This window comes from Coregonus clupeaformis, chromosome 9 (genome assembly GCF_020615455.1).
Source record: "Coregonus clupeaformis isolate EN_2021a chromosome 9, ASM2061545v1, whole genome shotgun sequence".
Taxonomy (NCBI): Eukaryota; Metazoa; Chordata; class Actinopteri; order Salmoniformes; family Salmonidae; genus Coregonus; species Coregonus clupeaformis.
In genome coordinates, this window is record NC_059200.1 from 44,278,071 (window position 1) to 44,303,640 (window position 25,570).

The following is a 25,570-nucleotide window of genomic DNA, read 5'->3' on the forward strand; positions in this document are numbered from 1 at the left end:
TAAAACATGTCCAACTATAGGCTATTAATTAGATCGATAAGAAAATGTTTTATCGATTTAATATGCAATTTTAAGTACAATACTAAAGTCTTACCGGCTGGCGCCTATAACTCAAGTCGTCCGGCGCACAGTTGGCTGTGTCGGGAGAAGGCCGGGCCGGCTGGAGGTCGCCCCATGCCCGGCGCCCTGGGACAGAGTCCCCGAAGGAGAGGGCGCTGAGCACCAGGCATTCCTGGCTCCGTTTCATCAGCTCCAACTCACATAGGCCGGCCAAAATCGCCTCAAGGCGCTCCTTATTCCGTCTGCGCTCCGCTGTCATTGGTAAAGAAAACGCTCCGTACATCGTTCTCCTCGCTCTTTGGCTCTTCTTCGATCGTTTCTCAGCCGTTCCTTCCTATTTAGTATTCAAGTAAGGCTAAATTGTCTGCATATTTTCTTTAATTTCAAAGTTACTTCAGTCTTTGATATCCATGTTTAAAGCGAAGTAGTGACAGCAAGCTATAGGTTACAGCTGCGCAACATTGTAGCCAGAACCGAACCCATTCCTCTTGCTGGCTCAATGCTGTTGCTGGATTCCAATTCCGCAGCTGTCAATTGGACATTAGCATGCCCGGCCTTTTCCGAGGGTCCATTGGTTACCCAGAACTCAAAATAATTAATATTCAAAAGGTATTCTACTCTTTAAGATGTCATTGGACACTGAGCTCTCCCTAGTATTCCATTGCTTTCAACATCGCATTCACTCTGTCAGTTCAGTGAATGAATCGTGCATTAATGCTAAAAGTGGACACCAAGGGAGAGGAACACGTTGATCAAGTAGTACCAGGCCAGCCTTTAATGAAAATCCATGCATCTTCTCTGGCTACCTCGCCTAAACCCATTGTAGCCACTAGCTAGGTTTCCATCCAATTGGTGACAGATTTTCATGCGAATATTCTAAAATTCGCATAAAAACAATATGCGCATTTCCTACCAGAGATGGGCACACCATGTCATTTCTACGTGGATATTTGGATTATATTTGGTTGAGATGTTGATCAATGAGATTTCAACCTTTATTCACCCATTCAAAAAGACAGACAGCAGTTTGTTGAATTCTCAATGTGTTATCACTATGCTTTCAACCATTTAAAAGCACAACAACATTCATGGAATACTTTGTATCAGAATATTTTGTATTTATACAACAACTTAATGTGTTATATCTGTGCTTCATCTATTAACACAACCAAATGTCCTGGATTGCAGTTGTGGTTACATTAAAAGTACATAGTGCAAGTGATCAATGCTGTTCTAGATTAGGCAGAGATTATTATAGCAATTGTGAAGATCTCCACAGACATGTGCATGCTATCTTGAGACAAATACTTGAAGACAAATACAGTATCCTCAAAATATGGCCATGGACGTGTTACTCATTTTAAGGTTAAATAAATACTGTTACATTTGTTTGTAAGACAGCCTTAACTTTAGGCTATTAACTGTATTACAAAAGTAATATTGAATTGTGTTTGGTTGACAACCCAACCAAATATCAACATTTAAAGGAGATCTAATGCTTGGATAGTTTCATCTAAGCCACTTGCTTAATCCTATTCTATAACTTTTATTTTTTGTTTAGTTGGAGACGTGAATCCAACATATCATTAATTTGTTAACTTGTCGACAAGATAATAGTCTATGTACTGTATTTCAAAAGTGATATTGAATTGTATTTGGTTGTCAATACAACCAAATATCAACATTTGAAGGATATGCATCTTCTCTACCACTGACTTAGTCCGGCTTTAATTCCAGTTTGTCTACAAATTAATAATTGATATGTTGGATTCATTTCTCCATTGCAATCAAACATCTAAGTTAAACAATATAACTAAATCAGATCAAACTTGATTTAAAGTACATTTAAAGTTTGATTTGATTTCGCCCTATTCTTTAACTTAGATTTTGGGTTGAGATGGAGACGTGAATCCAACATATCAATGATTAATTTGCAGACAAACTGGAATTAAAGCCAGACTAAGTCAGTGGCACAGATGGAACTATCCAAGCAGAAAATACATCTCCTTCAAATGTTGATATGTGGTTGCATTGACAACCAAACACAATTGAATATCCAGTTTGTCTACAAATTAATAGTTGATATGTTGGATTCACGTCTCCATCTCAACCAAATATCTAAGTTAAAGGATAGGACTAAATCAAATCAAACTTTAAATGCACTTTAAATAAAGTTGTATTTGATTTAGTCCTATTCTTTAACATAGATATTTGGCTGAGAAGGAGATGTGAATCCAACATATTCATTATTAAGTTGTAGATTACATTTGAAATCAACCAAAGATTGATACCCTGGGCCTATATGTATTTTCTATTTTAGTTTAACCCTGGGTTGAATTGAACCAATAGCTGTTGAGGATTTTGCAAATGCTGTATAGGCCTAAATAGTATTGTTGATGATATATTGTACGACAAATTTCATTTGCTCTGTTAAACCTACCCATTGCAATGACTTCAATAGCAACAGTGAATATCATTTATTTAGTTATTAAGTAGAGATCTCTCAATAATCATTCTCAGGATAGCACATTGGTAGTATTCAATGACAAATATCAAAGCTAAGTGGCTGGCTTTGTTAAAACCCTCATGTTGTTTCAAACAAACAAATTCAACAAATTTTATACAAGGATTGTTTATGTAAAAATTGGTTACCATGATGACAATAATCCTGTGGTTGAACTTTCACTCTCAAAACAACAGTTTATGTTGATTACTTTTTTCAAATCCAATCTATTTTCCACATAGATTACACCTCATAATACGTTGACAAATTACTTTGAAACAAGTTGATTCAACCAGTTTGTACCCAGTGGGGTGTTTCCATCAAATGACTTGTTGCGGATAAAAGGCTGTGCGTGATGATGTAGGGCACATAAAAATAACTGTTGCGGTTAAATTCCCATGTACCAGAAATTTTTGGGGGAGTTAAAAGGGTTTACATCGCATTTTCAACTCTACTGATGGTTTGGCACTAAACATTTTGCGTTATATATAGCAAATATGTCCACTCTGGTCTTGGCACATGTGCTCTAGCCAACAGCTCGCATTCGCAGATACAGTGCGGGTATGGCCTACATGATTATGGGATAATAATGATGACAGAACCCCTTGAGTCTGTATTTTGAATTTCGGGGTCACACATTGAGATTCGTGGTTGCAAGTACAATTCGGAAATGTGTAATTTAATTTCGTAAGCTTGTATCATGTTGTGTGAAACATTTAACAATGGTCCCAAACTTGTAACTTGACATTTGAATGCATTCAATAAAATTTGTAAGCATAATTTATTTTCAGAATTATTACAAATACAGTTACGACTATGAATATTCTGCTGTGAATCAAAAATACACTTGCAGATTTGTTATCTGCGCACGCTCGGAGTTCTGTCACTGTTGTCACGTTACCAAGAGATTCGTAAACTTGTAGAAAGTTTTGTAAGTTTGCAGAAAGAGATTCGCAAATCTCAGGAAGTAGCTTGAAGAGGAGAAGAAAAGTCATTTCTACAAATTAACGATGTTACTTACTCCTCAGCCTGAAGAACTAGAATAAAACGATCTATTTGAAGGTAATTGTCTATTTTATATATGTACATCGATTGTTTTGTGAAAAGGCATGACAGTAGTTTGTTTAACATGGGAAATATAATGGTACATTTCAGACAAAATTTACAGCAGCTAATGTTAGCTAGCTAGCTAGCTGGCTGGCTTCCAACATTCATCCTAGCTTTACTATCAACTGGCTAGCTTCATCAGGCAGCTTTAGATGCGAGGGTAAAACTAATATTATATTTCCTAGTTAACCATCTGATTGATAGAGTTGATATAAATACCATTAGCAAGCTGGCTAGCTAGCTAAATTGAAACTTGTTCTTAGAGTTTATTCACAAGGTTAGGTAGAAATAGATCCACACGTTATTCTCTATCATGCAGAATTGTAAGCTTGTAACTTGGGAAGCTCATTCAATAATAACGACGTGGTTGTTTTCTGTTCCAGTGGACTGAACTGTGTGCAAGGGATTGTTCAATTTAGACCACAGTTAGTTGAATGAGGTGTTAGTGAAGTGCTGGAACAAAAACCTGTACACTCCTGTGTAAAACACCTATGGCTGTCATGACTTCAATTGACTAAATACAGTTACCATTTTATTTTGTTAATCTATGCAGGTTTGTTAGCTGATTTCCAGGAGCCTGGTGGAGATAGATACAACCGTCCTCCAAGGCAGGAGTCCTGCAAGACATTTCCCTGCATCAAGGTTGAGGCCTGCTACCAGCAGGAACATGGAGCACTCAATGTCAGTGTCAGTAAGTCATGCATATTTTTTAAATATATATATAATACTCCACTCATATGTGGAGAAGTCTGTCTACTCCTGTAGTAACTCCCTGTCAAAGAGACTCATTAGAGGGTTTGTCATGATGCCCTGGGCCAATGGGACGATACAACTTGAACCACAGAGTAAGGCTGTTGTCATGCCCTGGCTCTGGGACTCTGTTATGTTGAGCCAGGGTGTGTTGTTTCTATGTGTTTTGTGTGCTAGGGTGATTTTCTAGTTCATTTGTTTCTATGTTGGCCGGTGTGGTTCTCAATCAGAGGCTACGTGTATCAGCTGTAGATTGTTGTCTCTGATTGGGGACCATACTTAGGCAGCCTGTTTTCCACAGTGTGTGGTGGGATCTTGTTCCGTTTGGTTTGTGTAACCGTAGGACTTCACGTTTCGTATCATTTGTTGTTTTGTTCGTGTGGTGACTCTAATAAAAGAAGTATGTTCACTTATCACGCTGCGCATTGGTCCACTTCTATCGACGATCGTGACAGCTGTTCTCAAACCAAAATGCATGAAACGCATGTCCAACATAGCTGTTTGGTCGGGAAATACACTGTTCTATGTTTTTAATTGGTTGAAGGATAGTCTTTGCAACTTTTCTGATGGACAGCACAACTCAAGCCTCTCCCCCAAGATTTCCTCCCTTTGAAAGCCATTGAGGTACTAAATTTTTTCGCATCCATTTGTCTAGTTGGAAGGCACCCTTATAGTCTTCAATAATCAACAATGTAAATGTTAACACTCTTGCCCTCTCTTTCAATTGCATTCAGTACCTGTATCCATCTCTCTACAGGTGCTACATAGAGAATTTAAGGACCTCCAGAGCCTTCAGACCAACTACCAGAGCACAGAGAAGTAAGCTCTGCTGGTGGTAATATACTGAATATACTTTATGCACTATGTAAATGTAACCAGTGTGAAATGCCTAGCTAGTTAGTGTTTCAATCAGTGACGTCACTCGCTCTGAGACCTTGAAGTAGTTGTTTCCCTTGCTCTGCAAGGGCTGTGGCTTTTGTGGAGCGATAGGTAACGATGCTTTATGGGAGGCAGTTGTCGACGTGTTCAGAAGGTCCCTGGTTCAAGCCCAGGTTGGGGTGAAGAGAGGTACGGAAGCAACACTGTTACACAAACCTCCATCACTATGGCTGTCTGTCTGTGTGATGACATATAGCATATTATCCAGGGCCACTGGTTGGATTGGATTTACTGTACTCACTCCAACTCATGCTATATCCTCCAGACAGGTCTCCCAGACAAACTAACATGTGCCCATCCCCCTATCCCCAGTTGAGTCTGTTGGGCCATGGAACTCTATAGCTGCACATCAAAAAACCCTGCCACCCTGTTATCAGCTATCAGCAGACAGTTCCCTGAGGAACTGCAACTACAGTATGAAGGCTTTTCAATGGCCAAATTTGGAGGATGATCACCAAACGCAATAATGTTGACAGCTAGTGAATGGTATTCATATCAACTTTATCAATCAGATGGTTAACTAGCAAGTATATTTGTTTTCCCAAATAGCAACATTGTGTTTGGCCACTGACTTAGTCTGAATTTAATTCCAGTTTGTCTACAAATTAATAATTGATATGTTGGATTCACATCTCCATCTCAACCAAAAATCAAAATTTAAAGAATAGGACTAAATCAAATCAAACTTTAAATGCACTTTAAATAAAGTTTGGTTTGATTTAGTACTATTCTTTAACTTTTATTTTAGGTTAACTTGAAGATAAAATTTGACATCAACCAAAGCTTGAAACCCTAGGCCTATATGTACTATCTATGTTTTGTTTAACCCTGGATTGAACTGAAACAATAGCTGTTGACGACTTCGCAAATGCCAAAAATCCCTAAATAGTATCATTGATGATATATGACTTATAGAGTATGTTTACATTTCATTTGCTCTGTTAAACCTTTGCTTTGGAATGACTTCGATAGCAACAGTGAATCTATTTAGTTATTAAGAGATCTCTCAAAAATTATTCTCACGATAGCACATTGGTAGTAGTCAGTGACAAATATCAAAGCTAAGTAGGGCTTGGTTAAAACCCTGGATGGGAGACCAAATAGATAGATCAGCTCTCCAATAGGAGTAGTAGTTTTTTTTCTGATAGTGGATATACCGTTGAAGATCTGACATTGTATTAAAGGTACAAATGCAACATAATTTATACAAGGTTCGTCTATGTTGAAAATTGGTTACCATGATGGCATAATTCTGTGGTTGAAATTTCACCCTCAAAACAACAGTTGATGACTTTTTGCAAATCCTGGGTATTTTCCACAGATTCCACGTAACAATACGTTGACAAATTACTTTGAAACAACATTGATGAAACCAGTTTGTGCTCAGTGGGTGGTTATTAGCTATGTTTCCATTAACTTGTCCAGTGATTTTTTGTCGACATTTTAGAAAGTTTGCATAGAAAATGTCTTGTGTCGCAGCAGGACGTAATGACGTCACAACCCAAAAAATGAAAAAAACTTTTTTGAAAAAACCTATATTGTTGAATAATAATTTTGTGGTTGAAGTGCTTCCATTAACCATATAGGCAAATTGCGCATTAATAAATTGATGAGACTGTTTCATGTCTCAGGCCCACGAAAGCCAGCATGGATAGAATGCAATAAGTGACAAATATTAGCCATATTCTTTTTTTTTTTACCCCCTTTTTCAATCTTGTCTCATTGCTGCAACTCCCCAACAGCCAAAGGTCGAGTCATGCATCCTCCGAAACATGACTAGCCAAACCGTGCTTCTTAACACCTACCCGCTTAACCCGGAAGCACCAATGTGTCGGAGGAAACACTGTTCACCTGACGACCGAGGTCAGCCTGTAGGCACCTGGCCTGCCACAAGGAGTTGCTAGAGCACGATGAGCCAAGTAAAGCCCCCCCAACTAAACCCTCCCCACGCTGGGCCAATTGCACACTGCCCTATGGGATCGAACCCGGGTCTGTAGTGACACCTCTAGCACTGCGACGCAGTGCCTTAGTTCGCTGCGCCACTCGGGAGGCCAATATTTGCCATATTCTAATTATTCTCTTGTGCCAACGTATCACCATGGTGAAACTTGCACTCCTGTAGATCTGAAATAATTGGATGGTGAAACTTGCCAGCCAACCAGAAAAGCAAGCGAAGCAATTCAGGCATTCTTCAAAGTCAGGACCATCCTTATCCTGCAAAAAAACTTATTTTTACAGTTGAAAAAAGTAATTTTGCAAGCAGGACGCATTTAGAATGAAATGTGGAGTGGAGTTTTATAGTTAAATGATGACATAACGTGCCCCGTGTACCTTCAGAATGATTTGTCAATCATCATTTATTTAAAAAACAGTTTCCATCATAATTTGTCGCAATTAAGAAAGTTAGACAAAAGAAAAATCCATCCGTCGAACGGATAAAAATGTTGTCGATGTTTAGAAAATGTCTCCTATATCTGCCGTTTCCATTACACGTTGCAATTATGATTTTTTGCAACATTGCTTTTGTCGAATAAACCTGGGTCAATGGAAATCTGCATATTGATGATATAATAACCATACTGTCTTTGGAATAACCATCATGTTGAGTTAAATTTGCAGTCACGTGATGCTATGTTGTGTGGTCCTCCCACTGCGATTTTGAAAAAGTATGCACAGTTTAGGCTACAGGTTGCCGAATGTGCACAGTGATGAGCTTGATGCTACATTACAATAAAATCTTAATCCTCATTTGTATGCTAGTGACATGGTAATCGGTGATTAGCTGCCAATTAACAAATACAAATGATCTTGCTCTTATCCATCTCATCATATTACATAACCTGTCCAGTGTCCACTTTATTAGTGAACTATTGTCTAGAGAGCATGCACGAAAACCAGATTGGGCAAGTTTGCCATTTATTGCAACAGTTTGTGTGACAAAACTATTGGTAGAGTGGAAAATGCAATGGGAATACATTAAACTCATGTTTTTTATTCAGTACATGAAAACTTAAAGGGGGGCTGAACTTCCTAACTTGGCCAATTTTTTTGGCTTGGTCATTAAAGTTCAACTACCCATAAAAAACTTTGACCATCGAAAACAGCCTAGACTCATCGATATGAGTCAGAAACATTTATTCTACTGTCAAAATAACGTCAGCCTCGTCCAAAACTGAGTTTTGTGAGACTTGTGGTCGTGACTGCATCACAATGTAAATTGGGTTTGAAAGTTGGGTTTGTTTCAATCCTGCCCACAGCTGGCAGCACACTAGTAATCATCAATTCGGAGTGCAGCTGCACACAACCAGATCATAATGCCATGGTAAATTTGGGTTCACTTTGGATATCGTTATGGGGCTAGTTAGGGACCATTGGTAAATTACACAATGTACATGGGACAATATGTTAAAATTCCAATAGCTCCACATTTTTATGACTTAAAAACCTCAAACCAACTATAAATTGTAGAAATTCATATACAAATTGAAAGCATTTAATAAGAAAACCAAAAGGTGTATAACATGAAAATATTGTCTTATTTACATTGTGTAATTTATTGACGGTCCCTAACTAGCCCCACAGATAGGCTATCCAAAGTCAAGCCAACTTTGCCATGGTTGCACACCAGCCTGCTGAAGCTAATTGGCTAAATCATTTGGCTAACTCTTCTCACCTGTGAACACACAGACTCCCAAATCAAACGCGAACATGCGAACACACAAAAGAGACACCCATTTTAAAACAACCCCCAAGACAACTCTAGTTTGGTGTCAGTCATGGTCAGTCCCATTAAATCTCCCAGTGAAAAGCTGAAATGCACTATTTTCATTCATCTGCTTGCTCTGCCCTCATATTTAGCCTCACATTTAAGTGATTTTCTATTTTCTTTTTCAGGACAACCAGGGCTACAAGTAGAACACAAAACAATTTCATGAGTTTCATTTTTTTTATTGACAAATGTCAATAAAATATGCCCCGCCAAGCAAAAACCTGATAAAAAATGCATTTATAAGCATGCTGTACGTACATAAATTGTTTGCTCAGTGTGAAATGGATATCCAACTAGTCAGTGACATCTGTGTGGAGTTTTGAGGTCGTGACAGTACCCCACCCTTGACGCGCAGCTCCAGCAGCGCGCCGATACCGGCCTCGGGGACGGCCAGGAGGACACGGAGCAGGGCGAGCCGGATGGCGACGGTGGAAATCCCGCAACAGGAAGGGATCGAGGATATCCCTCACCGGGACCCAGCACCGCTCTCCGGACTGTACCCCTCCCACTCCACGAGGTACTGAAGTCCCCCCACCCGTTGCCTCGAATCCAGGATGGAACAGACGGAGTACGCCGGGGCCCCCTCGATGTCCAAAGGGGGCAGAGACTCCTGGAGCGGACCAACCACCACCTGCCTGAGGAGAGACACATGGAACGAGGGGTTAATGCGGTAATCTGTAGGGAGTAGTAACCTATAAGTAACCTCGTTCATTCTCCTCAGGACTTTGAACGGCCCCACAAACCGCGGGCTCAGCTTCCGGCAGGGCAGGCGGAGGGGCAGATTCCGGGTCGAGGCCCAGACCCGATCACCCGGTACAAAGACCGGGGCCTCACTGCGGTGGCGGTCAGCGTTGGCCTTCTGGCGACGCACGGTGCATTGGGGGGGGCTAAAAGGGTGGTTGGCGGAGCCTAGTGTTAGAGCAGAGCCAATTCCCCGTACTCACGCAAGGAAGCGTGTGACTGGGCAGGCTCGTGTTATGCGGAGCTACGTACTGTGTCGCCAGTGTGCCGGCACAGTCCTGTACGTCCTGTGCTAGCACCACGCACGTGCCGTGCGAAGATGGGCATCCAGCCAGGACGGGGTGTGCCGGCTCAACGCTCCTGGTCTCCAGTACGCCTCCTCGGTCCCGCATATCCTGCGCGGTTCTACGTACTGTATCGCCAGTGCGCGTGCACAGCCCTGTGCGTCCTGTGCTAATGCCTCACACATACTGTGCGGAAGTAGGCATCCAGCCAGGACGGGTTGTGCCAGCTCTTCGCTTCAGACCTCCAGTCTGCCTCCACAGTCCGGTACGGCCCGTTCCTGCTCCTCGCACCAAGCCAGTTGTGCGCGTCGCCAGCCCGGTCCGGCTTGTTCCTGCTCCTCGCACCAAACCAGTGGAACGCGTCGCCAGCCCGGCCTGTTCCTGCTCCTCGCACCAAGCCAGTGGTGCGCGTCGCCAGCCCGGCCTGTTCCTGCTCCTCGCACCAAACCAGTGGTGCGTGTTCCCAGCCCGGCCCGGCCTGTTCCTGCTCCTCGCACCAAGCCGGTGGTGCGCGTCGCCAGCCCGGCCCGGCCTGTTCCTGCTCATCGCACCAAACCAGTGGTGTGTGTTCCCAGCCCGGCCCGGCCTGTTCCTGCACCTCGCACCAAGCCAGTGGTGCGCGTCGCCAGCCCGGCCCGGCCTGTTCCTGCTCCTCGCACCAAGCCAGCGGTGCGCGTCGCCAGTCCGGCCCGGCCTGTTCCCGCTCCTCACACCAAGCCAGTGGTGCGGGTCGCCAGTCCGGCCCGGCCTGTTCCTGCTCCTCGCACCAAGCCAGTGGTGCATGTTCCTATTCCGGTTCGGCCCGTGCCTGCTCCTCGCACCAGACCAGTGGTGAGTGTGTCCAGTCCGGCATGGCCCGTGCCCGTTCCACCGGTGCCTGGTCCGGCACCAGTTAGCAACTCCAGTCCGGAGCCAGAGCAGTCTGCTCCACCGGTGCCTGATCCAGCTCCGGTCAGCTGCTCCACACCGGAGCCAGAGCAGTCCACTCCACCGGGGTCCAGTCCAGCTCCGGTCAGCGGCTCCACTCCGGAGCCAGAGCAGTTCGCTCCACCGTCGTCGGGTCCAGCTCCAGTCAGCGGTTCCAGTCCAGACCCAGACGTCAGCCCCTCTCCAGGTTCGGGGTCTCCCACACCAGGGTCCAGACAGGGCTTGGTACGTCGTGGGAGGAAGGAGAGGGGAAGCAGCGCGCCGAGGTCCAGACCTGACCAGGGGCGCAACAGGGAGGCGGAGAATAGGTGGTGGTCACGCCCGGAGCCGGATCCGCCTCCGAGGCGGAATGCCCACCCGGCCCCTACCCTGTTATGTTTATGTGGCGCTGTCGGAGTCCTCACCTTTTGGGGGGGGGGTACAGTCACGCCCTGACTCAAGGGACTCATATATGTTGAGTCAGGGTGTGTATATTCTATGTTGTGTAGTTCTATGTTTTCTATCTAGTATGTCTAGATCTATGTTGGCCGGTGTGGTTCCCAATCAGAGGCAGCTGTCGCTTGTTGTCTCTGATTGGGGACCATACTTAGGCAGCCTATTGGCACTAGTGGGTTGTGGGATCTTGTTCCGTATAAGGTTTGTTGTGCCTTACCTTAGGACTTCACGTGTTGTTGATGTATTGTTTTGTCGTGTGTTTATTCGGTAAATAAACATGTATGCATATCACGCTGCGCCTTGGTCTGACCCGTCTATGAGCGAATGTGACACGGGTTAAAATCTTCCTAGAAGTCACAGAGTGCACATAGGGACAACTTTTTTTTCTTCAGATTTATATAATTTTTCATGTCGTCTATATTAAAGAGCACTTCATTTACTATAACAGGCTTTTAAAATTCAATGTTGGTGTACAATTTCTGCTTAAAATATCAAAAGGACGCAAAAGAGACACATTTCGTGGAACGACCCAGCTAATTGCGTCCCAAATGGCACCCTATTTCCTATGTAGGGAATGCACACTGAGTTTACAAAACATTAGGAACATCTTCCTAATATTGAGTTGCACCCCTTTTGCCCTCTGAACAGCCTCAATTCGTCAGGGCATGGACTCTACAAGTTGTCGAAAATGTTCCACAAGGATGCTGGCCCATGTTGACTCCAAAGCTTCCCACAGTTGTGTCAAGTTGACTGGATGTCCTTTGGGTGGTGGACCATTCTTGATACACACGGGAAACTGTTGAGCGTTAAAAACCCTGCAATGTTGCAGTTCTTGACACACTCAAACCAGTGTGCCTGGCACCTACTACCATGCCCCGTTCAAAAGCACTTACATCTTCTGTCTTGCCCATTCACCCTCTGAATGGCACACATACACAATCCAAGTCTCTATTTTCTCAATTTAACAAGTGACATCAATTAGGGATCATATCTTTCACCTGGATCCACCTGGTCAGTCTATGTCATGGAAAGAGCAGGTGTTCGTAATGTTTTGTACACTCAGTGTATGTCTCTGAGTGTATATCTATGTAGGGCTCTGGACAAAAGTAGTGTACTATATAGGGAATAGAGTGCCATTTTCAACACAACCTCAGATAACATCGGAAGTCATGGGCAAGGACATGAATGAACAATGATGAACAGGTGACATTCTAAATGCATTCACTCCCTTATTATATCCTTTCAATAAGGCTATAAAATGCATGTCTTATTTACAAATATCCTGGTAACATGGCAGCATTACTATCAGTTTAAAGACATGAATGAAAATATTGACTTTAAATGAATGAACGAATGAATGAATGACCAAATGTAGCACTGACACAAATGGAAGCCATGTGAAAATTGCTCAAGGGGGTACAGAAAAATACCTGACCCATATTGAAATAATATCACAAACTAACAGCTGCAGGGGTGAGTCAGACAGACATGAGTCAGCAACAAAACACATACTTTCCAATATTTTATTTCATTCCCTCCATCTCTACTCCTCCACAAACCAATAAAGCCTTTCAAATGTTTTTTTTCTTTCAAAGTTTTCCCCCCCAAGACCACGCCCAGCGCGGATGGGTTTCTCTAGTCTGTGTACACTGGAGCTATACACAACATATACATACAGTATTATCTGTATAAATATTTCAGTCATATATAGGAGATCAAAACACTTAAAAAAACATGAGGTATTGTATGCACACACAGAGGATATACAATGCCACAACAAGTGTTTCTGAGATGGAGAACTTGCACCTGTCTGAGGTGTGTGCGCACTTGTGTGAGCGAACATGTGTGTGTGTGCATGTGTGTGTGTGTGTGTACTGAAGTGAAGGGTTTGAAAGCATTGGAGGTCAGGCTTCTTGAGATTGCCATGGAAACTTAACCACAAACACAAGCTCTAAAATACATCCTTTAAATTGGCTATTTATGTCTCATGCTCAATATAAGACACTATTCTCTACCTATATTGTGCATATTGTTCATAAATTCCTTAGAATTTACTATCATTTGGCAAACATGAACAGGTCATTCAAATTAACAAAGAAAGCTCTTTCAGTTTCAGGTTTTTAAGAACACTACTTTTTGGGTGCAACATATTTTGTCTGTTTTCTCAGACACTCAAACATGCTTACTGACCATTCTATTAAAAAAACATAATTTAACCATTTCATTTTCAGTGGCCATTTGAGGCATTCCTGCAATATAAAGCACCTATGCATATCAAATGAGACAGGAATCTAGCACGCATTCTCTATAGAAGGGTCATCAAGGGCCTAACGAAGGCAGCTTACTATCGACATTTTAGATAATTCATTAAATATATTTATTGCATCGGATTAATAGAGCGTTTTCTTTGAATCCTTAATGGTGAAACAGCCACATCCATTTGTGATATCATAACAACAAAGTTACTGCAAACAACGAACACTGTTTTTCCCCCTCAACAGCATTGCACACGTGATAGAAGAGCACATTAAGTACTGCACATTTTTCTTTACCATACTGCGCGACGCTCCTCTGCAACAAAATCAATAACGAGTGATGGGGCGGCCAGTGGTTCTTTTTCCTCCTGATGTGGATTCCATCTTTAAGGGTCACCTTTTGGTTGCACATCGTCTCACGTTGGTTGACCGCTTTCAACTCCTCTCACCAAGTAAACAGAAATGATTGTCATGTCGACAGGTGAAAAATGTAAGGTACAGTACAAATCATTGTAATCTCATCATGATCCCTTTCTCTCAAGAATACAATTTAATCCGCCTTGAATAGTTCTCAGCTCAATTATCATTCTTAAAATTAGGCTTAACAACTTGACCTGAACTAGGTCAAATGGCCATTTCAGCAACATTGACCATGTCATAGCGCAAGGGAGTGGGAAAATAATTGAGCAATAATGTAAATGACTGACATTCATAATGTATGAAGTGCTACCCACTGTGTCAATCCATTGCATATATTGTTGTTTTTTCTTTCAGATGAAACCCTCCTCTTTTTGGAATGTACGATCCACTGTCTGTGCAAGGCTAATGAGTCCAGGGTCGTATTCATTAGCGCATTAGGTCGTATTCATTATTGGAGAAATTCAGGTACGTCCCTAACTGTTTTGGCCCGTTTGCTTCCTAGTGATTATGACCCATGTCTAAAGCATTGTATCCCAATGCGTAACGTTGTTAAACTCAGACATAATTATTTTGGCCTAAATGTTATTTCTGCACACCGTGCACTGTATATGCCTTCATCCCAATCCCTCAAACATACCAGTTAGTGGCTGAATCAAAGGTTGCAGGCTTTGTTTGTTTCCAAAGTCATCACAAGAATCCTTGAGAGTCCTGCCAATTAAAAATACATGGGGGGCAGGCAAATATGGAAGTGTTTAGCTGTCGAAATTCAATTTGAAATGAAAATGTATTTTGATAGCTATATGCTTTCATAGACAGATGGGGAGATACTAAAATTGTAGTTTTGGCCACAGTAGATACCATTCTTGGGCATTTTAAATATTTAAATCAACAAACACAAACGAAGTGGGAATGGTTGACGGTGTCAACTTGACACATCCAATATGCCAGGACATAGCCCACGACAGACATCTTTAGGAAGACAGAGGAGTTCAGTAGGTCAGACCCGAGTTCAAATACTATTTGAAATCTTTCAAATACTTTGAGTTTGTTTTAGCCTGCCTAGAGTGCCAAATGGGCGGGGTCTGCAGTTTTAGGACTTTTCTATTGGTCCATAAAAGCCAGGAAAGCTCAATCAAGCGCAGTCAAAATATTAGAAATTATTTCAAATTATACTGTATTTGAATCCAGTTCTGTGGTGGGTGAACGTTTCCCCAAACGTTTCTTTTAAATTTTTCGTATACACTGTACATAAATAAATCCCAAAATATCTGCCTCTGAATACTGTACAATTTACGTTATTCTTGTTTTTTTCCAGCTTCAAGCATATTTTTCAATGAGGAAGTTCACAGTTTTAATCATCAAATATTTCAGAGTAATCAATGTTTTTCGGTTCAGCTGCAGTATCCCTTCGTAAAATCACGTCCCTCTCCGAAGAAATACCCTCCCTAAAATACTGTCCACTCCCTCTGTGGTTAAAAAGCTGAACAACCAGGTGCCCTGTGAAGAAGTTTCATAGAGTGACATAGTATAACATCCACATTATCATAACACTGATCATTATGTTTTCACAGTATTTGGGCTGAAAACTGGGTGAATAAACCTAAATGATTTTTGAAGAGCAGGTAGGGACACATTCAAGCTCCATTGCATGTGTAAAGTACACTCCCAAGTACATTATATTCTAGCCAATACAGGACAGTCACAAATGAATTGATACAACACAAAGCGGCCAAATAAAAGATGACAACAATACTGCCCAAAATGAAAAATGATACGTTAGCATAAAAGTTGACACGTAAATCTTGGCAACACTTAATAGATGTATCCATAACCTAAAACAAATCTTCCTGAAGGACAAGGTTGAAGACGTGTATGGATAAAACCTAAACACAACGTTGATATAACATTTGGGGTTGGCTAGGGCCAAGAATGCCCTGTTCCTGGAAGAGCGTTGCATCATTGGAAAATGCTGGGTGTTTCTCAAAATGCATACTATCATGCTCCGAGCACGCAAATTGGAGCACAGGAAGGTCGGAGTATGAGTCCAAATCAAAGTATGCGAAACAGAGCACGGAGGGCACTTCTCGAATGCGTACTCTGTTTGTACATATTTTGAAGCATGAATAGATGCAAGTTTCAACGGAAAGTATGCACAGAAATATGACGCAACCATGTAAAAAATTACGTACAATTTCTTGAAAGCAATGGCGGACATTATTTGAGCTGAAGCGAGAGAAAATAAACTCTGACATCTCATATGTTGCCTGACTACAATATTTTATCTTGATACGTTAATAAATACATGCTATGCTCATTTTGGAGTGTTTACCTGCCTACAAAACCCACTGTAGTATGTGTAGATCGCAAGCCCATAGTAAGTCAATAGGGCTAACTGGCTAGCTACTACTGTTAGCTAGCCAGATATCCACGGAAAATTGTTAGCTAGCTACCCATGAAGAATTGACATCAACTTTGCATAACATTAGTTTTAGGTCATTTTTGCCTGTTAAACTATCTGGTGAGCTAGATTATTACGATTCACATATAGCTAGCTGATAGTTATGAAGTAAAACGTTTGCTTTGTGTATATCTTGTTTAGTCTCTATTGCCATTGTCCTGGCAGGAAGTAGGTTCAGTGAATAGGGAAGTGCAGCATGAGGTAAGACAGTAGGGGGAGTGCTTCTCAAATGTGATGTTTTATGCGTTCTCCACACTCTCGTCCTCACAAGAACGTACTCAAGAGAACGTCTACAGAGAATGCACTCGGAGCATGACAGTGTGGAGCACGGTAGTATGCATATTGAGAAAAACCTATTGTGTACCTCTGCAAAAGCTGACTGCTTTCTCATCCGTATATGCTAACAAGCTAGCAAAGTAACCAGTTATCCATTACATTCTCACTGCCGCTAAAAGCTATAGCTAGCTCCCCTGTCCACAGATAAAAATCAAAGGGGTAGGGCTACTCTACACGCAGTAGAGAACATGCCTTAGAAAACATGAACACACAAACACAAACATAGAAACACAACGCCATGGCACAAGCTTTCAGGGAAACCTGCCCTGATACACCATGGAAGCCTGGTAAAAATTTGCCCTGACTGCAACTAACTTCTACAAAAAAATACATACGTCATTATAATATATTCATATATATATATATATATATATATATATATATATATATATATATTTATAATATACTTTGATTCCTGGTAGTTCTATCCTAGAAATGATGGGTTGTGTTGAAACACTGCACGTTGATTGTGGTTCCGTTATGATCGTAACCTGGTCCCAGAGTCCAAAGGTCTGTAAAAAAAGGGATACTGCAGCTCCAAAACTTTGTCCAAGAGTTCCTAAAAAGGCTACGGAGGAACACAAGGAACCCCTGATCCAGTATTTTTTTTTGCTCTTCTGAGACAAAGTATGCCGAGGTTTCCATACACATCTCCACCGAAAACGTCTTATTTTTTTCAGACGGAAACAAAAAATGCATGCTTCCCCCGATCCATCCCTTCTATCTTTGCTTTGTCCGTACGAAAAAATTAAAACTAACAAAACAAAACACTTTACAGTACAACTTTCTCAGAGAACGAGGTGGTGATGAGGTCACTTTCTGCCAGACGTTGGGCGGTGGGAGTGCAGTCAGTCGGACTGGGAGACCTGTCGTCGTCCCTCCGTGCCGCCTTGCAAGTGAACATATTTATCTTGTTTTCCTAAGACTTTTCCCAAGACTTTTCCCATGAATGGTTCGTTAGATATTGCACATAATGTCCTGGCTGGTGGCTAAGGATTGTCTGATTGTCAGTGATATCGACTTCTCTTCTCCTCCGATTCAGAGTTATATTCCCTTAAGCCCATGCCCTTCTGCAGGTTTAGTAATGAGTCCTTCATCTAGGAAAGGAAACATTTCAAGGAAAAGGAAAAGGAAACAAAGGAAACGTCCATTTCTCAAGCTCGACTTGACACACTTTTTGCAGATCATGCATTGAAGTCAATAGGAAGTGCAATTTGTTAAAAGTTTTTTAGCATGCGGAACAAGTTGATTCAGTCCTAAATTCACGTCAGGGTCAAATCAAATATTGATGGAGCACATTAAATACAGTACTGCATGTGTGTTTGAACAACCATCTATGACACACACACATTCTTGAATGTTCTTTAAAGTTTGTGAATGAACATTCTTTCTCTGACCAAATTAGTCAGTTATGAATCAGTATTCTAAGTTCTGATTGGCTGTCTCACCTCGTCCAGCAACATCACCGATGACTTGATGATCTCCTTCCACTTCTGCAGCTCGTCGTCATGGTACCGCTGCTGCGACTCCAGAAGCTGGGCCCACTCCAGCTGCGTCTGTGGAAGTTTACTGTGAGAGAAAGAAAGAAACACAAACACACACATACACACACACAGTCAAATATCGCCATCTAGAGGATGTAATGTATTATGGCTGATCTGTATGATATGTAAGCAATAAGGTCCGAGGGGCAAAGCGGAGTGCCTGGATACAGCCCATAGTAGTGGTACATTGGCCATATACCACAAAACGCTGAAGTGCATTATTGCTATTATAAGTTACCAACATAAATATAACTGTAAACAAGTAGTAGTCATACCCGTGGTACTGTATTTTGTATGATATACACACGGCTGGAATGCTGTTTCAGCCAATCAGCACCCAAACTACCCAGTTTATAATATGTATTATGACTGTCTATGGTTATTTATAGTGTCTAAAAACACACTCAGAGTGGTCCGCAATGTTGTTTTGAATCTGCAATATGTCTTGTCAATTGCTGTAAATTGTGGAGTGACAAATTAAGAACCCTTCTATACTACAATTGACTACCTTACAATTCCAAAGTAATTCCACAATGCTGGTATTGAATTGGGTTGTATTGTATTTGTGTGAAGTACCTTTCTTGTTGTCGTAGGCCATGCCACGAGGTCAGGCTCTGTGTGGTGTACTCCAGCATCCACAGCTTATAAAACAGTATCATGTTCAGAAACACCAGCAATACTAGGCTAGAGAGAGAGAGAGAGAGAGAGAGAGAGAGAGAGAGAGAGAGAGAGAGAGAGAGAGAGAGAGAGAGAGAGAGAGAGAGAGAGAGAGAGAACAGAGACAGAAACTGCGTAAGACTACTGACATAAGTCTATGTTAGACTAGAGATAGCAGGATTCCTCTGGAATTTGAATGCCTACAACTACTGCAAAGGAAGGAGGTTAATAATCTAGTCCAGTGTATGTATGAGGTGAACCAAGTCCATCAAACACAAATCTAATCATCAAAATCAATGTGGTGTTATGAAAAAAAGTTGAATACCTTATACAGATCCTAGAATGCATGAATGGAGACAGGGAAAGAAAGAGAGAGAGAGAGAGAGAGAGAGAGAGAGAGAGAGAGAGAGGACAATTACACACACCACCAGACAAGAGAGAAAGAAGACAGTGTTTTATATGTCCCCTCTCATACATAGGGTTGCAAAATTCCGGGAACATTCAAATAATTCCCTGGTTTTCCCAAATTCCCGGTTGGAGGATTCCCGGGAATCAGGAGGGAATAAGCAGGAAACCCGGAATTTTCCAACCAGGATTTCTGGAAAACCAGGGAATTTATTGAAAGCTCACGGAATTTTGCAACCCTACTCATACATTCTACTTTAGAGTAGTAGGAGAGGGGAAAATGAAAAATATATCAGATTATCAATGAATGGTTGGTTTGAATACGCATAGAAAGTGGAAACAATGTTCACAATGTTACAATTTTCAAACTGGAGACACCTCAGTCAGTTTTGGAGACAGGTTTTTTCAAACAGTGTTATGGTAGCTAGCAAAAGAGTTTAGAAGCAGTTACAGTTAATAGGCAACCACACCACTCTTTGCAAGCAAATGCGACGATGTCTTCAAAACTGCAAGGTGTCTCCAGTAATGTTTACTTTTTTGGCATACTCCACTTTCCAAGTGTATTGGTACACAAGGAACAAGATGTGTTGAAGTGGCCAGATTTAATCAAATGAGTCACAACAGGCAACTTTGACACATAAATGACACACAAAACATGTAGAGACCAGAGATATCTATGGCTACTTCAATGGATCTATATGAGGGTGAGAGTCAGACTTCTCCACCCATAGAATTAAAATGACTAGAACGGCCACCTTAGGGGCTTTGTCCGTTCTAGTAATATATTTATATGGATTCACCTCCCAGTAACAGCATGGTGAATGAGAATTTTAAACAACCAGCAGTGGTGACAGCCCCCAGGGTGGCGGTGGAATGACACTCACACAAAGCTGATGATGAGGAGTAGCTTGGAGACACTGTAGAGCGCTAGCCCCCCTGGGACATTGTCCGGGATGTATCTGGTCTGAGTGGAACCTGCTGGAAGATAGGCGGCCATTTTGGATCAATACAAAAAAGCCATCCATTACCTAATATTCTATTCCTGTCCTAATCAAACATTACAGTTGCAGGTAATAAAACGTTTGTTTTTTAGAACCCTGTACCGCGGTACAGGTTTGTGTGATGAACTATCACTAGGAAAAGCTACAGCACCGTGTTACACAAACATTCTGGGAATTTTTCTGATAGTTGTTCCATTGAGCCAGGAAAACTCAATCAAAAGCAGCTAAAGAATTTGAATACTATTTGAACCCAGGTCTGATTGAAACCATATTGGCAATTGATCCCAGCGGCTTAAGGCTTGAGGGTGTCCTAAAATGTACATCATACTCTGAGTCAAACACAGCCATCAACGGTCAGTCAGTCTCCCTGTGCCCCTCTGACCTGCCACGTGTTTGTTGCGGTGGTGGTGGGTGACCTCCTCCTCGTCCTCGGGCGTGGTGACGGGGCTGAGGGCTTCGTCCATGTGTGGGGGCCGCAGGTGGACCAGGGGCCGTTTCCGTCGCCTCAATGCCCCTGCCCGTAGAGACCTGGCCTTGGGGGACTGTCTGTGGGGCTCGGCCAGGACCACCTCCACCTTACTCAGCTCCAGCTCTGGAAAGAGTTAAAGGAAGCTGTATTACACAGTGGCTGTGTCTCAAATGGCACCCTATCCCTACATAGGGCACTACCTAAATCATGCAGAGATTTAATAGCCAGGATGCCAGTATGTTTCTGCTATATACACCTCATTTGTTGTGAGTTGTTGCCTTGGGTTGTTAGGCAAGGCAACTATTAAAGGGTTAGCTTAAGATGAAACAGACTGGCATGCAAGCTAGAGGTTAAAGCAGTAGGCTTAAGCAGTGCTCACATTCTTTGAGTTAAATAAATATTTACTTCAATAATTTATCTTGGAGAAGCAGTATCTAAACAGTACTTATTCCAGTTTCTCAAGTGAGTGACTAATTCAGAGATACCAATCCTTAGCCTCGTACAACCATCCTGATCTCTTGAGCTTACATTCTGTTTCGCTTCACAGATCTTGATGAAGTGAAGTGAAACTAAACAGGAGCACAAAGGGAAGGATGGTGGATCAGGCTAACAAATATAGGCTCCAAGAATACTCCCAGGCTACATACTGTACCATTAGGAGTTGTAGTCATATTCTAGATACAACTGACCTAAGTGTCTGAAGTACTCGTCCAGGCCGCTCCAGAAGTTCCTCTCGATGAAGCCCTTGACCAGCCCCCACGGCTGTTTCCTGTAGCGCAGCTCTGTGGATACCCTGCAGGTCACAAACACATGCACATACACACCAACACACATAGACACACAGGCACATGCATATGCACACACACAGAGGCACGTACATTTAATTTGATTTGATTTGACACACATAAATAAACTCCCATTACACCTCCTTGGCCCACTGTATGCGTCAACCTTAAATGTAACTTATTTTCCTAAAGGGTAGAATACATTTCACCCAAGGAGTCAAGTACTGCATTATCAAGATTGTGTTCAGTAGCGAGAAAACGTTTTTAAACAGAGTGAAATGTGGAGGTACTAACTAAACGTGTCCAATCAGAACACCCTTTATTGTCTTCCGTTGCGAAATGTTTTGCTAGTGTGCCTGGTTGGAATTTGAACAGCTAGGCGACAGAGGCAACCCATCTCCACTCACAGGAAGTATAGACGGAAAACAGGATATCTATCTCACCTGAGCCGACACTTATTCTTGGCCACCCTGGTGAGCACATAGCGGTTCAGGGTGTAGAAGTAGTCATGGTAGGGGACGTCGTGTGCTATCACCTCGGCATCTATGATGTAGCACTCGCTTTCCTGGCTGGCCTTGTACAGCGTCTAGACCACACAAATTTGACACAGTTGTGTTAACAGACAAAAAAGGCCTATTCTGGCTATTGGATGGCTGCAAATGACTTTCAGCTATTTGTAATCTAAAAATTTATGTGGTGCTTTTTCTAAACGTTTTAGTGCCTTCTATAAGTGATAAACCCATAATGCATAATAAGACTTGCTATAAGCATTCATAACAACCCATGGCTCCCTAATGCTGCCTATGTCAAAGGTTTTGAGAATGACACAAGTATTGGTCTCCACAAAGTTTGCTGCTTCAGTGTTCTTAGATCTTTATGTCAGTAGTTACTATGGTACACTGAAGTATAATTACAAGTATTCCATAAGTGTCCAAGGCTTTCATTGACAATGACATTCAGTTTATGCAAAGAGTCAATATTTGCAGTGTTGACCCTTCTTTTTCAAGACCTCTGCAATCCGCCCTGGCATGCTTTCAATTTACTTCTGGGCCACATCCTGACTGATGGCAGCCCATTCTTGCATAATCAATGCTTGGAGTTTGTCAGAAGTTGTGGGTTTTTGTTTGTCCACCCGCCTCTTGAGGATCGACCACAAGTTCTCAATGGGATTAAGGTCTGGGGAGTTTCCTGGCCATGGACCCAAAATGTCGATATTTTGTTCCCAGAGCCACTTAGTTATCACTTTTGCCTTATGGCAAGGTTCTCCATCATGCTGGAAAAGGCACCAAACTGTTCTTGGATGGTTGGGAGAAGTTGCTCTCGGAGGATGTGTTGGTACCATTCTTTATTCATGGCTGTGTTCTTAGGCAACATTGTGAGTGAGCCCACTCCCTTGGCTGAGAAGCAACCCCACACATGAATGGTCTCAGGATGCTTTACTGTTGGCATGACACAGGAATGATTGGATCGCTCACCTTGTCTTCTCCGGACAAGATGTTTTCCGGATGGCCCAAACAATCGGAAAGGGGATTCATCAGAGAAAATGACTACCCCAGTCCTCAGCAGTCCAATCCCTGTACCTTTTGCAGAATAACAGTCTGTCCCTGATGTTTTTCCTGGAGAGAAGTGGCTTCCTCGCTGCCCTTCTTGACACCAGGCCATCCCCCAAAAGTCTTCACCTCACTGTGCGTGCAGATGCACTCACACCTGCCTGCTGCCATTCCTGAGCAAGCTCTGCACTGGTGGTGCCCCAATCCTGCAGCTGAATCAACATTAGGAGACGGTCCTGGCGCTTGCTGGACTTTCTTGGGCGCCCTGACGCCTTCTTCACAACAATTGAACCTCTCTCCTTGAAGTTCTTGATGATCCGATAAATGGTTGATTTAGGTGCAATCTTACTAGCAGCAATATCCTTAACTATGAAGCCCTTTTTGTGCAAAGCAATGATGACGGCACGTGTTTCCTTGCAGGTAACCATGGTTGACAGAGGAAGAACAATGATTTCAAGCACCACTCTCCTTTTAAAGCTTCCAGTCTGTTATTCTGACTCAATCAGCATGACAGAGTGATCTCCAGCCTTGTCCTCGTCAACACTCTCACCTGTGTTAACGAGACAATCACTGACATGATGGCAGCTGGTCCTTTGTGGCAGGGCTGAAATGCAGTGGAAATGTTTTTTGGGTATTAAGTTCATTTTCATGGCAAAGAGGGACTTTGAAATTAATTGCAATTCATCTGATCACTCTTCATGACATTCTGGAGTATATGCAAATTGCCATCATCAACACTGAGGCAGCAAAGTTTGTGGAGACCAAAACTTTTGACCACGACTGTAAATACATAAAGTACATAACCATAATAGCATTCATAATGCATTACACACAGGTGATTTTAAAAAAAGAGTTACCATTGTGTTTGCATTTAACAGCGACATTACAGTGACTGTAGTTACGGTATGTCAAGTGCAAACAAAACATGAAAACAAACTATGTACAACATTTAAAACTGCTATGACATGCAGTGCCACTGGGGGGCTCTACTCACCTGCGTCTCAGTAACGGTGGCTGTCTTGGGGGCCAGGGGGTTGGTGAGGGAGATGGTGTACATGATCTCTCTGGTCTGGTTGCCCGTCTCCTCTTTCTCTTTCTTCCAGGGGTGATAGACAATGTCTAGACAAACAGAAAGATCAGCCCTTACTTCTTTAACATTTAGTCTGACACACACTGAGGTTTTGTTAAATTCTTTCAAAATGCATCCTTCCTGCCTTCCTTCCATTACTGATCTGTGCATTATTGGATAAGTGAATGCGAGGTTTCCACCCTATCGCTTTCACCAATCCAGCCATGTCAGATCAGTAAAGGAAGGAAGGATAAAAATAAGAAAGAAAGAGAGAAAGAGAGAAAGAAAGATACCTTTCTACAGTATCTGAACAGGGACGGTATTCACAAAGCGTCTCAGAGTAGGAGTACCGATCTAGGATCAGGTCCCCACCTGTCCATTTAATCTGACTCTAAAACTGGTCTGGGTACTGTGGTGTCACCTGAAAAGCGTCTCTGCTCCAGGAAGTCCCTCATGAAGGTGGACTCGGTGAAGAGGATGTCATACATCTTGTCAACGCTGAACTCGTACACCTCGTTGATGTACTGCTTCCCATTCAGGTCCTCATGGAAGGCCTGCACCTCCCCTGCTGCACACACACACACACACACAAACACACATACAGAGGAAGAGGAAGGAGAGTAAGTGTGTGTGTGTGTGTGTGTGTGTGTGAAAGGATGAAACGGGTGTGTGTGTTATACATTAACAGTGACAGTGTGTGTGAGTGAAATAGTGAATGTGTGTGTGTGCGTGCGTGCATGAGTGGGTGTGCGATTGTGTAAGAGACCCAAACCTTCGTCGTGCGTCTCGGAGGAGTCGCTGAGCTCAGTAGGAAGGTCCTCGTTGTCGTTGAAGTCCAGCGAGGGCGAGGGGGCGGGACTGCTGTGACCACTGCTCCGGTTGTCCAACCCCGGCAACTGGAGGGTCAGGAGTTCGCCATCGGTTAGACACAGGGGGAACTCGTCCACGGCAGCCAAGTCAAACTATAGAGGAGGAGGGGTCATGAGTAAAGGGTCAAGTGAAACTCTAGACCGACTACCTACAGTACATACTTATGAAACTGTAAGCGCAAGCTCAGCCAGGTATAATATTTATCTTTGGTTGAAATGCCGCTACTGTGGCCTGGG

At 42.5% G+C, this 25,570-nt stretch overlaps 2 protein-coding genes across 9 annotated transcripts in view; both read right to left on the reverse strand.

The window, feature by feature from the left end:
* Positions 1 to 574, reverse strand: part of LOC121573989 (dapper homolog 3-like) — a 32,103-nt gene extending 31,529 nt beyond the window's left edge. For both annotated transcript variants that reach the window (XM_041886435.2, XM_041886434.2), the window contains exon 1: positions 95 to 574. In XM_041886435.2, coding sequence (XP_041742369.2) covers positions 95 to 343 — 249 coding nt within the window. In that variant the 5' untranslated portion in view covers positions 344 to 574. The remainder of the gene's footprint in view (positions 1 to 94) is intronic.
* A 12,450-nt stretch (positions 575 to 13,024) lies between these two features.
* LOC121573988 (protein Aster-B) overlaps positions 13,025 to 25,570 on the reverse strand; it is a 95,443-nt gene continuing 82,897 nt past the window's right edge. For 3 of the 7 annotated variants that reach the window (XM_041886426.2, XM_041886428.2, XM_041886433.2), the window contains 11 exons: positions 25,237 to 25,426; positions 24,886 to 25,032; positions 24,390 to 24,514; positions 22,289 to 22,431; positions 21,750 to 21,853; positions 20,974 to 21,183; positions 20,475 to 20,568; positions 19,511 to 19,522; positions 19,105 to 19,212; positions 18,433 to 18,553; positions 13,025 to 18,081 (listed from right to left, as the gene is read on the reverse strand). In XM_041886426.2, the coding sequence (XP_041742360.1) occupies positions 17,992 to 18,081; positions 18,433 to 18,553; positions 19,105 to 19,212; positions 19,511 to 19,522; positions 20,475 to 20,568; positions 20,974 to 21,183; positions 21,750 to 21,853; positions 22,289 to 22,431; positions 24,390 to 24,514; positions 24,886 to 25,032; positions 25,237 to 25,426 (1,344 nt within the window). In that variant the 3' untranslated portion in view covers positions 13,025 to 17,991. The remainder of the gene's footprint in view (positions 18,082 to 18,432; positions 18,554 to 19,104; positions 19,213 to 19,510; positions 19,523 to 20,474; positions 20,569 to 20,973; positions 21,184 to 21,749; positions 21,854 to 22,288; positions 22,432 to 24,389; positions 24,515 to 24,885; positions 25,033 to 25,236; positions 25,427 to 25,570) is intronic. The other 4 variants (XM_041886432.2, XM_041886427.2, XM_041886431.2 and 1 more) reach the window with 4 other exon arrangements.